The sequence below is a fragment of the Poecile atricapillus genome, chromosome 5, assembly GCF_030490865.1.
Source record: "Poecile atricapillus isolate bPoeAtr1 chromosome 5, bPoeAtr1.hap1, whole genome shotgun sequence".
NCBI classification, from domain to species: Eukaryota; Metazoa; Chordata; class Aves; order Passeriformes; family Paridae; genus Poecile; species Poecile atricapillus.
In genome coordinates, this window is record NC_081253.1 from 19652345 (window position 1) to 19666392 (window position 14048).

The 14048-nt window shown below is 37.0% G+C and overlaps 1 protein-coding gene across 5 annotated transcripts in view; it reads left to right on the forward strand.

Annotated features, from left to right (window-relative positions):
- UBR3 (ubiquitin protein ligase E3 component n-recognin 3) overlaps window positions 1-14048 on the forward strand; it is a 104195-nt gene that overhangs the window by 71839 nt on the left and 18308 nt on the right. For all 5 annotated transcript variants that reach the window (XM_058840580.1, XM_058840582.1, XM_058840583.1 and 2 more), the window contains one exon: window positions 7720-7825. In XM_058840580.1, the coding sequence (XP_058696563.1) occupies window positions 7720-7825 (106 nt within the window). The remainder of the gene's footprint in view (window positions 1-7719; window positions 7826-14048) is intronic.

Here is a 14048-nt window from a genome sequence, read left to right on the forward strand (position 1 = left end):
TGGTACCAAATTTCTGAGGGATGCTTCCCTCACCCTTTGAGGTGGCAAGCCACCAAAGAAATCTCACCAGGTGCTATGCTGTCCACATTTCCCCTAGGACAAAAGCCTTCTGTTAGTGCCAGGAAATGTATTTCAACTAATTTCATTCATTTCAAGGTTATCCCCTTTGTATTCAGAATTGTGTATATATTTAGGGAGAAGAATTTTTTTTTCCCCATGATGTGATTTGACTGTTTAAATATACTTGTACGTAGGGGTTTAATCTGAAATTTCTAGAATATTGATTGAAAAGCATATTGATGAATTTTTAAAACCTAATAACATATCTTGATTTTATTTTCTTTTTCTACTTACAATGCATTGCACTTTGTTTACAATAATATTTTTCTGTTCCTTTCTTAAAATGTTGTGTAATTTTGAGTGTGTTGTACTAGTGCTTTTTCCTTTAGCAGTTGCTATAAGGGTTATAATCACATTTCTGATAAAGGGGTGTGGACAGCATCTTACCACAATGCACTTGTTTTTTTCCACAGTTTTCGGTAGAATGGTAAATTTTCTTATTTACATCCAAGTCAGTTATATTGGTGTTTTTAGTATTTATCTTGCACTCCCGAAACATTCAAGGCCTTTCAGGTAAAGGCGGTACATATATGAAAGTGTTTCTGCGTTAAGCAGCACAGAGCTCTGTCAATGTCATCTGTTCATTGTTAAAATGTCCACATGTTGTTTATGTTCTGCATTGGTACTTTGGGAAATTATGTAGCAATCTAGTCTTATTTAATCTTGCATTAAAATAGACTTGGTTTTTCAATGTAAGGTAATGGGATTCTCCTAGAACAGACCTATATAGTATTTCTGTTTATTATTACTATATTTAGGTTTGGACATTAGGCTAAATATGACTAGTGGGAGCAGAGTTAGCTTTACATATATAGCAGGGTTTGTTTTCACTATACCATTATATAATTGTGTGTCTCCTCCATTGCCCCTTCCATATCCTTGTGTTTAAGTTATGAAAAATTGCGTTTCTGTAGATTCATATTCTGAAGTATATTTTATTATCCTTCCATAGTAATTTATTTTTCTAAGAGCAGTCCTGTTTTTGAAATTTCATTTAAAATATACCTTTAGCCTCTTCATTGTCTTCTTCAGTGAGGAAAGTATGGTTGTTAAAATCCATACCCCATCTTGAACCTGAGTACTGTTTTGTTGAAGTCTTCCTTACACAGTATTGAAACTGCTTTTGTTTATAAACATGTTTCGTGTCAGGTTCAGCAAAAGTAATCTAAAACATAACCTGGTTTAGATTTTGCTGTGTGTGAGATACTGAAGGGTTTCTTTTGTGATTAAGCATACCACGCTGTAGTAACACACATTTGTAAGAAGTGTGAAGTTTGGTGATTGGATATTGTAGAAAATAGAATATGTTGTCCCAGGTGAGCTCTTACAGCAGCAAATACCAGGGAAGATGGTAGGAACAAATAGGTCAAGAGCTGTTTAAATAGATTGCACCATGAGGGCAGCTCCTCTTGGGAAGTGAAATTAAGAATGATTAATGTAGCTCTTAGTGACCAAGTACGTGTGAGAAGAATGGTGAAGAAAATTTGGCTGCAAAATTGCTATTTTAAGGCTTAAAGTTTTGTATGTGTGTGCGACCAAAAAATGCAAACCGTATCCTATTACTTTTTAATTAAAAATCAAGTCTTATTTGAAGGACTACATTACAGTTTTAGAGTCTATGGCCTTGCAAATTCTCTTGGGTTTAGGGAAAATTAAGATACATAACACCTTATTTCTCTTACTCCTCTGTTTTATAAAGTGTAACAGACCTGTTTGTCTTCATTGTTCTGTATTTGTCAAACAGGGTCAAAACACAGCATTAAAGCTGAATAATTATGATTTCTCTGTACCATTTTTATATAAGACCTTGAGCAACCAGGTCTAATGGAATATGGCAGGGGTCTGGGGAGGTCAGGACTAGATGATCTTTAAGGTCCATTCCAACCCTAAGCATTCTCTGATTCTGTGACCTCTCTAACTTGTGTAGGATGTTTGGTTTTGCTATTCATACTCTGGTAATCTCGCAGTAGCTGATGAACAGTCCCACAGAATTTAAAAGTTACTTATAAATTAATTTATAATCTTCTTTTTTTAACTTTTAAATAGTACTATTTTCTGTCTGTCTGTTTTTTTGAGTTTTGGTTGTTTTGTTGTTTTGGTTTTTTTTCCTTTTTTCCCCCTTTCTGAGGAGGATAGAATTAGGGTTTTGGGTAAATATTAAATATTTTAACTTCCTGTCCACTGGTTTCAGTTTCTCTGTAAATGAGCTCCTTATGCTTCCCACAAATGGCAGTCTGGCATTGCAGCACCAACTTCATTAATTGGAAAGGAGGTTATTTACAACTAGACATCAAAGAATTATTTAAGAGTTGTTTAAACTCTTCTTAAGCAGAACATCTAGCACCTTTGTAACTTCTGCAGTGGCTCTAAAGATTGAGAAACAGTATTGCTATGTGAGAGTTGTTTTGGTTGGTTCATTTGTTTTGGTTTTCTTTTTCTCACTTATTTGAAGCCTTTATCTTGATTATGGTGTTAGTATCAGTTTAATCAGTGCTTTTAGTGTTTTTGTGAGCATAGAAACACATTGTTTCTCTTCATGATTCTTCTGTATCAAATTTTTCAACCATGTTGAAAATAATGGCTGTCTCCATTTAATGAATATAGACAGTGACACTTGGAGCCACTTAGTAGTTCCTGTTGGGAGAAAACCTAATTCTTTTATGACTAGCAGATTGAATTGCAGCTGTCTCTTTCCTATAATCATTGATGTGGATATGGTTGCAAAGAGTCATACACAGCTCTCTGCAGCCACTGAAAATAAAGAGAATAAAATTATTTTCAGGAATGCATTGCTACAGTGGGTTTCTGTGGTTGGTTGGGCTTTTTGGTGTTGCAGTGTTAGGGTTTTTTGATTTGCTTGCTTGTTTTGGAGTTTTTTTCAGTTAGGAGCTATCAGTCTGCAGGTCCTTGGTGCCCATTCATGCTAACTTGGAAAAAGCAGTTTTTCTCATTAGCAGATGATCTTAAGTATTTTCTAAAGCACTTAGTGTGCCACTAATATCTAGTGTGGGAGAAGCCAAGATAGGTATTGTTAGAATTCTGTTGCTAAAGTTGATTTCGTACACTGCTGAGTTTGGTGTAGAGGGTAATTAGCTGCTTCATCAGCAATTAAGACTTAGTGAAGATATAAGAGATTTTGTAAAGACTATCCAGTCTTAATGCCTTAATAGGCTTTTCCTGACCTTCGTGGTTTTTTTACTGATTCAAGTCTACTGTGATGAATGGGAAGATGTTGTCAACTGTTGCTAAGTGGACTATGTAAATCTCTACCAGGAGGAAAATACTTCTCAATCTCCTAATTGACAATCAAGTCCCATCGGGTTGTATCAAGTGGTTTTAGTTATAATCTACATCCTTCTTGATAGTCCCAGGACACTTTGGGAGAAGGCAGAAGCTTCCCTGGTCTGGTAAGTTCTTCACAGCTGAGACAAGGATGTTTTCAGTTCCACCTGCAGTGAACTGCTGTGTCACTGTGTAATGTTTTCACATTGTAATTGTGAATACTAATTTAGGGAATGTAAAAAGGGAAAACTGGATCAAGACAGAAAATTCCATGACAGCAGTATATATCCTAAAATAAAGAGAGACTGGGGTATAAACACATTATCTAGACTGTTGCAAGCAATAAAAAGGCAGCTAATTCCTTAGTTTTCTTTGTTTTTATTATGACAGCACATTTCGTTACATTGTGGAATTGGAATTAATAACAGAAAGCATAATCTGATTTGAAATCTGGTAATTTGAGAGTTTACCAGTCAAGAGACCAGAAAAAAACAAGTAGAAAAAAAAGCAGAAAAACTTACGTAGAAATTTGGGATCACTTTGGCAAAGATCAAACCAAGATTATGAGTGAGACCAAAACTTAAATCTGAATGCAACTTCCCAGGTCACTCATTTTTGTCAATTGAGCACTGCATTTTTAGAACTTCTACCAAAGTGCTGTCTTTTTATGTGTTGAATTTAGTCTTCTTTTGTGTTGTGCATATTACACTAAACCTGAGAAGGGCTGTGAAATTGCTATTGTGGACATATGCTTTTTGCACTGTAACATAGCAGAATATTTTTAAGAGCTTTGTCAACATCTGTAAAATGAGTGTGCTTTATGATTAAAAACAGTAAAAAATGCAGGTGCTGGTGCAGTGTGGATATATAGGCAAAATACACTTTGGGTATATTTTGTCTATAGACAAAATATCTTTGGGGTTTGTAACAGTAGCGATATTATAATGCTTTCTCTTATAGCTTCAGTCCCAGTGCAGAACTGCTCTGTTGAAAGTACAGACTCCAATTGAGTTTAATGCCCCTCTCTCATAATAGATTAACTCCAAGAAGTAAATCTACCAAGAACAGCAGTGACAATAACAACAACAGAGTTATTTTCATCATTTTTAGAAATGGATTAAGGAATGCTAATAGGACTGAAAGCTAGTTCTAACTGCTAATCTAGATGATTCTGTGAAGCATTGTTTAAGCTTTACATGTATTCTATGAAAAACAAAGACATAGGCTGAGAGTTGTGACAGCAGTGTGTCAATGTAGGTAATACTTGGGTCTGTGATCATGTTTTAAAACAGTAGTAATCTTGCCCACTCAAATGTCTAAATTTTAGAATCCTGCCAAGCCCATGATGACTTTTCTGCAATAAGTTATATTGTGCATCCAAATTGTGTGATTTTTATATTTATTCAAATTATCTGAATGCAGCCTGCTTCAAATGTTATTACAAAATTATTAAAAGAGGATGATCATATTCAAATTTTTTCAATTTTTTTTTCGGCTGCTCTTTCTGAAATTAATATTCTTCCTACAAAAATTGATTAAGAATGATCTTTTGGTGGCTCTGAGCTACAACCAGGTCCTGCCTTTTCCCCTGACAAAGGGGGGCTCTCCTGGAGAGAATCAGCTGGAAGGTGGACCATGAGGGGCAGAGAGGTTTGAGATACCTGGTGAGGTTATGACCTTCCTTCCCACTCTTTACAAGCCTGGGCACAATTGATGTTTGTGGGTCATTGTCATGGTAACGTTTTGCTGCTACTTGTTTAAAAACAGTCCTTACGTGTATTTTAAAGGTTCTAAGTAGGGTATAAGAAAATGGGAGGACATTCTGTATTTTTGTGCTTATGCTTTGGAATTATGCATTCCACAAATACACAGGAAAAGCCCTCGGGTATTTCTCTGGCTCAGGGCAGGTTTCTGCCAGTCCCTCAGGCGTAGGGACGTGGTGCAGCACCGAGCACTTGGTGCACTATCAAGTTGCCAGTTCTTGCTTTCCATCGCTCCAGTGTTCTCCTTGGCTTTCTCCAGTACCTCGTAGCCATAGTAAGCGGTGAGTGAAGCAATTGGGGTGACTGTGGTGTGAAGCAGAGAGGAAGCTCGGTGTGTGCCCCTGGCCGGAGCCGTGAGGCGCGGGCTGAGCTCTGGGGCCAGGCTCTGTCCTGGCGCTGGACGTGCCTCCAGCCGCACGGCCCCGCTGGCAGGCGGGACGTGCTGTCCTGCACGGCTGCTGAACGGCGTGCCAGGCACACCCAGGCACGCAGAGTGTGGCTCCAGTCCATCAGCCTTACACGTTTGGAGATTACAAATAAATTCTCCAGTGCTAGAGTTTGATGCTTGCCTGCTTAATTTCATATTAGTAAAAGCTCAGGAGAGTAGCTGTTAAGGGAACAGGGGATGAATTAATTACTCTGAACAATTTTCAATTTTATTTTATTTTCCATTTTGTGTAGTTGCCCATTTCTATTTAAAGCAAGGACCAGCTGAGGAAAAAAAAAAGCATTCATTTTAGTGAACAGGCAGGAGGGAAGGGACAGATATTTTCATGGGTTTAATTCCAAATAAAACCATGCTTGAGGGTTTTTTTATTATTTTGATGGAATGTAAGTATATTTTCAGAGTTTTCGACTTTATCAGCAAAGCTGGTTTGGTAAGAATCTCTTGCCAGGAGTAAAGATGACTTATTTTGTCCTCATTGACTGTTTTTATTCAGAAAGCAGGTGGCAGCTATCAATTCCAATGCCATCTACAGCTCCAATTATTTTACAAACCCCAGGAGCTAATTACAGCCCTCAGGCTCTAGCAGTCAGCTGATTTCATCATGCGACTCTTTTGGCCATTGCATACCTCTGAGTAATTGTCTATTTATGGAAAATAAATTAATAGCTGCTATTCTACTTGAAAAAGAGGACCTGTGAGTGTGTAGGTTGAGCAAGTGGGTTTTAAAGAGAAGGAGAGAGATTTAGAGAGAAAGATGGAAAGGGATCAAGAGAAAGAAAAAGGGATGGAGAGGAAAGATGATGTCAGGATGCTAAGGGAGAAAGTTAAAATGAAAGGGGAGAAAGGAAGCAGGGTCCTAGAAAATTGAACAGGAGAAAAGCATGATACCACATAGCAAGATACAATGTGACAGGAAGAAAAAAGTAAGCAAAGCTGTGGGAAATGATACTTTAATTATTTCAGTATAAACCCATGAAGATAAAAAAAGATTCATTGAAAAAACGTGAATTCTGAATAGTTCCTGATCTAGTTTGAGATATCCTTGCTCATTGCAGGGTGCTTGGACTGGATGACCTTTAAAGGTCCCTTCCAGTGCAAACCATTCTGTGCTTTTTATTGCGTGTACCTTTCTGCAAATGCTCTCGACCTAAGTGGTGCTTGCCTACTTGGGTAGCTCAATGGAAGGAAGGGTTAGATGTTGTCTTTATTTGTGTGATCAGATGATTCATAGATAAATATAAAATGTGCATTTTAATATACTGCAGTAAATCTCCATGAGTAGTTATGTATCCTCTGAAAAATTCTACAAGTGTTTTGCAAATGATGTTTTTGATACGGTGGAAGTACGGAAGGTTTTGAAATTATGAATATCAGTGAACTCTGCCTGCAGGTTGTATGGACAAATCTCTGACATTATAAAGACTCTTGCTACTTTATTGTCATTGATGTGTTGTCAGAAGTTTGTTGGTTTGGGGATTTTTTTGTCCACAAGCTACCTCCAAAATAACCACGTGAAGGCAGAAGGAATATTAAACCTTTTAAAGATGAAGAACAAAAGTGCTCCTGCTGTAGGGAAGAACTTGTAGCAATTTTAGATTAAATTTCAAATATGTTGTGCACAGAACTTAACTGTGAGAGAGAGGAATGAAAGCTAAAAGTATATCAGTTTAAAGTATATCAGTCCCTATTAAGAATTGTTTAGGAAATCACCACTTCTGGCATAAACTGGCGGGGCAAGTCAAGTGAACATGGAACATTGGCGGAATAATAGCGCATGAAACGGGATTTTTTAAAAAGGCCTGTAATTAAGTACGTGGAGCACCAAAACAACTGAGATCTGATCAAAGCTTTCTAAACAGCCTTTCTCTGAAACATTTTTCTGTATATATGCATGTGTTCACTGCCTTCTATTGAAATCTTCTATTCAAATCCTTTTTTTGAAAATAAATCAATCCTTAACAAAAATATGCTTGTTAAGGTACCAGCTTATTTGGAATGAAGTGACAGGCTTCTCAGAACCTTGCAAAATACATGATGGCAATTTAATGTAAAATAGATCATATCACTGTATATAATACTTAGCAATCTGTCTTCTTCACCTTTCAGATCAGCTGTTTCACGTGTTGGCCATGCACATGCGCCTCTACAGTATAGACTCTGCATACAATCCCTGGAGAAAACTAACCCAGCCGTTGCAGGATAAAAATTCAGAGCAAGTATTTTAATTTACCCAATATCAGTTTTATCTGGTGAAAGAAACATCCTTACAGAGGGACTTGGGGTAACTTTCTGTCTTAATTTAAATTCTATGTGAGGTATGCTGATGGATTGAACATCTAAAAATTGTATGTATGAATTTGTAAAAATATATTTTCCGATTTCTTTTACATAAAAATCTGAAAAATGCCAGTTTTGAGCTAAAGTTGAAATGCACCTCTTGCAGAATTAAGCACATGCAAATTGAATAATATATTGGGTAAGTGGATAGGGGACTGCTGTTCTTGATATGGATGTTCAATTTACAAAAATGTAAATCTCATTTACATTGAGATAAGTTGATAGTTTATTGAAAGTTGAGTAATGGTTAATAATGTAATAATAATGTAAATAGGTTTAATATATGTGAGAAATAATTATATTTTAAGCTAAAAATTTTCATCAACCTTATTATTTTAAGGAAGTTACTTACCTGAGTTTGCTTTTAAAACATGAACCTTACATACACAGCTGTATAAGAATTAACAATATAATAAATTGAATCATGTACTTTGTTCTGCAAGGGCTCATCTCCTTACTTGACTTAAGACCCATCACTTTTCAGATTCTACCTTGGTGATGAGGAGGAAGGTTTCTTGTCTAAAACCAGATTATGATTTTTCCGTATAAGAGGAAAACAGTACATTTTTTTTCTCTTAGCACCTTAAGCATCTTCTTCATACTAAGCTCTACATTTTGTAGTTTGCAATTACGTCAAAAGACTGTCCTTTTAGTGCCTATCCAGCTGTGTGTTTGTCAGCGCTTCTAGGAGTCTGAGGTAGAAAGCATCATGCAATTTCAAAAACTGGTCTGGAACAGTGATGCCACAACCCTAACTGCAAACTGGGAACACTGTTAAAACATTTGTTGTCATTTCTAGTTTAAGATTTTATTGTTCTCTTGAACCCAGGATTGTTTTTGCAATGAACATTAGATTATTGGAGTAATTAAACTGTATCAAGAGATTAATTTATAGACAATTAGCAGAAGAAAGCATCAAGCATTTTATAACCTGAAAACCTATGCTGTTCAGCATGCATTCAAACTGCTTTGGGGGTCTGTTTTCATGTGATTCTGATTGAGACCTGACCTAGATTGAAGAGTGGGATGATGTTAATAAATTTGGTGTATGGTTGGCTGAGTTACATGAGGCAGAATTAGGATCATGTGGCCAGAATGGCTGTGGGACAGATCATGCACTTCTTGTTTTGGCATTTGAAGAGCTTGCTGGCTTTGGAAGCAGCTGTTAACAGAGGGTGCTCACAGAGCTGATGGAATTCACCATGCATTGGTCATATCAAGGCTAAAGTGCAGTATGTTAGATTTCATTAGTCAATATTTTGAATCACTTAGAATTTAATGGTACTGTAGGTCTGTGATGCCTTGCTTTGCAGAATGGGTTGCATGCTGGGACTGCATTTGAGCTGTTCTTGTGTTTTCTGCACTGGTTTTCAATATTTCATGGTAGACTTGATGATACTGGTTTGGCACAAAGTCCTAAATGGTTTGTAGGAAGCTACAACTGAGATGGCATCCATTTTGCCATGAAATAATTTACTGGTAAAATGTACAGATGCTTTTGAGCCGGAATATTTTTGCTTACTCCTTGGAATGTTTTTTCTTCCTTATGCATGCTATGAAGGAGGCAATTTGAGAACATGTTTTTCATGAATAAATTGGAGCATAAAATGAGTATCTGTAATTATACTGCAGAAATTTGAAGTGGTAGTTTGACTTAAAGATGGCATTCATAGGATTGGTGTGTATGATCTGATTGCACACTTCTTAGAGTCACACGGCCTTTTGAGAAGGACAGAATAGCAGATTTTTTCAGGTACAGAAAAGAGTGCTCAGAGCCATTAGAAGGTGACACACTGCTGAAAACTGAAAAAGCTTAAGAGGATGGTGGAGAAATAATCATTGCAGATTTTAGATGTGAATGGCATTCTGCCACTTTGAAGTTAACCGAGTCATCTAAATCATCAGCCTGACCTGCATATGAGACTTCAAGCAAAGACTTGTAAGAAAAAAACGTCAGTTGAGAGAAAAACTTCTATATTTTCTGACTGTATTACTGTGATTCCAAACAATTTAACTTTAGGTAAGTCACAGAAGCAAAGTAACATCAAACCAATATGCCATCTTCTTCTATTTAATTTTCACTTTAAATTATTATTCGAGTTGAAAGCAGTTTTCCAGAGAAGCTAGTTTAATCTTTATTTATTTAAAAGTATAATTTTCAAAATGGAAGGAAAAAAAAAACCCACACATGCAAAAATCTGTGGAATGTAAGTGCCATTACATTATCTTCTAATCCTCATTTAATTACAGCTGTTTTCTTTAAAGATACATAAATATTTACAAATAGAACTACCCAGATGTAGCACCCACAACTTTTATCTGAGTTTTCTACAATTCAGCTGCCATTCTTCATAAATAATGCCTTAGATTTCCTGTGTCTGGGAGAACTGATCAAAGCAACTTTTAAAGAGTCTCACAGAATTGCTTCACTGTACTTCACAAAACCACTGGTTTTGTCTGGTGTCTTCTACAATTGTATTTAGATCTCCTTGTACCTGAAAATGGCAATTGAAAGGAAATATAGGAAGGACCTCAAGCGGCAGCAGCAAGGTAAAGTAGAAATAAGGAAATCTTGAGCAAGAAGATAGTCTATCAAAAAGGGCCTAAATAATGTGAACTGCTTGGAAGATGAGGGGGAAAAAGAAGCAGCTAAATCTGGTGAACTGTGGAGGTTTAGTAGATTATTTGTCCTGTGAAGTTTATATTGCAAAATTAACTGTACGCTTGGTCCCACAGGCTGTACTTAAGCAAATTGTTGTAGGGACAGATCTGGTTTCAATAGTGATCAAATAAACAATTACTGTGGTGCCAAGGGGGAATAATAGCTTCTGGCAGGGGGCAGGCAAGGAGCAGCTGGAGGCAATAATTACTAAACCCAGATGTGAATTTAATGGACTAGTCCAAATAGTCACAGTTTCAGGACCAACAAACATGAAATGAAAAGATATACATGTTTTTTAAAATTTAAATCTCTATGAAGGCTGAGATTTTTGTGTCTATTTTGACAGACAGAATGTGTTAGCAAAGAATGGATTGGTAAAACATTTAGCATCTTTTCAGTAGAAGCACTTGGAGGGAGGAACTGCATGATAAACTGAAATGCTGGGTTATTTTTACTACAGTGTTTCGCTGTTTCATTCTAAGCTAGATCGCTTCAGAGACTGTTTATGGTGTCATATTGGGGCAACAAACTGCAGCTCAGGGATAGGACTGAGCAGCTGTGCGTAGGAACCTCTTAAGTCACATCTCCATCACAGAAACTGTTGTGAAATGGGGAAAAAACCTGCAGATTTTATGAAGATACTCTGAGACAGAGAGAGTAGGATGCATATATAGACCACCTCTTGCATAAATCTTAACTAAACCCTATGTGATCTATTCCATACAACAAAAATCCTGCCTGAAACAGCTGTCTCTCAGGACATGTGTTACAGTACATAGGTTTTGACAGTAGTGCCAGCTTTGTAGTATTTGTTCTTGGCTATTTCTTCCTTCCCCTACACTACAGCTCCCCATCTTCTTTGGCTGTGCTGATGTAACTTGGGCAGGCAGGCTGCATGAGCAAAATCGAGCAACAAATCCATGTTTTTAAAAGGTTAAATTGAATGAATTTGGGAATGGGTGACAAGGGCCTGCTGGGGGCACTGCAGCAAAAGAGAACAGGAGATGCCCAATGTTAGTACTGTCAGTGAATGTATAATGAGAAACTGACCTGCTGTAAAATCTGCTGTGACACAATGAAGAGCAAATATGAAATTGTGATTATATCCTAAGGTGCAGCCAGAATAAATAGTAGTATTCTGCTTTCTTGCAGTGAATATCAGAAGCTGTGTTAGATTGACCTTTCTGCCATCTGGGATTTGTGGGCTTTACTTCTTATCCTGCAAATTGTGAAGAAAATAGAAGTTTGACCTAGTTGTTGAAGCCTTAGTTTAGGTGTATCTATATCCCTGTGTCTCAAATTTTCTGTCTGACAATTTAAAGAGGTGTGAGGCTCACAACTTTTACTTTACTTATTTAATTTCTACCTTTATAATTAGTTAGAGTTAGCATCAACCAAAAACTTTTAAGTATCTCTGGTTGAGAGAAGAGAGAATGGGGAGCATTAATATAAGAAACCACCCTAAGCAAAATGCTGCTTATTTCAGAGTACAACAGAATTTCCCATTTGTCTGTAGGAATTACCAAAGAAGTGACTCCTGCATAACAGCTTTCCAGAGGAGGATACAGAATACAGTCGGTTTCGCAGCTGTCAGGTGATAGGCAGCCCTGGTTTTGGCACAGAGGTGCAGCCCAGTTACCTTGGGCTGGAGAAGAGGTCATTTCCACAGAGAAAGCTGAGCTTCACATCTTTCATTTTAGGACTTGTTCATTTTACACTGTATAATTTATTTTCACCAACTCCCTTTTTAAAATGGATTCAGCATACAACTGTTACACATTTGAATAATTTCGTATTACTTTGGTGCTATTTGCTGTTGTACTTGCTTTCTTTTTATTAAGTGCTTCTGTGGCACAAGTTTTTGTAGTCAGATTTATCAAGCTTTCTTATATGCTTTGGGGATTAACAGAATAGACAATTTCCATAAAACACATTTCTAAACATATTTTGTAGTTTCAGTTTCATTGTCATAATGAAGAAGTTTCTGAGGCTCTTAATAAATGACAGAGCAGTTTTTAAGTGCTTCATGTGCTGCAGTACTTGATGCAAGCAAAAGCAGCTTATCTAAACCCCTGACATTTAATGTAGCTTTGCTTCTCAATTCTTATGAACTAAATAAATTAAAAAAGTAATTCAGTTGGTCCTGCCTGTGCAAAAGAGTTCATTTATGTGTGATGTTGGCAGTCAATTATGGTATTGTGTAAATATATATGTTTAATAATTTTGACAGAACTGGTATTTGAGCTAATTGTTACATGACTGCTAAACAATATTGATAACATCTGTCAAAAAAAGAGTGTTCAGCTAAACATGACCAGAGTAAGTCAGATTTTTTAAATGTTTTTCCAAATTAAATTTTTCCAAATTTATATATAAATTAAGAATTAAAGATGAGAAGGAATTTAAGGGATGTCCATGGTTTTAAAGTCATTACAAAATGGGGGTTATTTTAAAATTCAGCATTGTAGATCATAAAGTAGAACTAGCTATAGGTTAAAGTAGAATTAGAGAGACATAGTGAGATGAGTATCTTTATGGCCTGTATAATTTTGAATATGAAGCTTGGCAGTGTGATAGAAATTTTTGCCCCCTTAGTCTTCTTTAGAGTTTAATGTACTGATTTTTAGAATATTTAAGTTTTGTTTAGGAGGCTCATATATATATTACAGTGCTTCGAAACAATAATTTTACTAAATGATTGATTATAGCAAGTGGTTATAGATGGTGTTTATTCTGTTGGTGTCTGGGATCATTGCTTCAAAAGGACCAGTTAGACCATGTTTTCTGTCACTTCATTTTACAAGACCAGTCAACCATGTGACCATAAGTGTTCTTTTAATCCTCCTCTTGTATGACTGCTCCCATGTGTTCAAATTTGTATCACAGATGACCCCTGGCAGTGCTTTCTATAGAAAGATGCCCGAGTTTTCAGGAAATCAGTAACTATGTAACCTTCTTCCAAAAGCAGGACCGTGTTTATGGGCCTCAGAGATGATATACTGATTGAATCCCCAGAGCTGTTAGAGGACACTAAAGATCCCATGCATGCATCCACATATCCACATACCACCACATACAGGCAACCTTCTGCGGTACATGGTCTGCAAGAGCTCAGTTTGTTCCTTTGCAGCACTGCCGGCCATAGATAGAGGACTCTGTTTTGCCTGGGAGACTCAGGGTCAGTGAGACCAGGACTTTGCAGCGTGGCTCCTGCAGCACAGATCAGCAGCACCACCACTGCTTGCCAAGGGCAGTAAGAACCCACACAGCTCTTTGTACCAGCGCGTGCTGCAGTAGTGGAAGGCTCACAGGGGAGGGGTGTGTATCATACTTTGTCTCAAGCCTGCTCCTGCTTGAGATCTCCATCATGCCCCATATTAGTTAAAAGAGGGAAGAAAGATTTTTCACCGTTAGATTTTTGTTTTGCCATTTGACC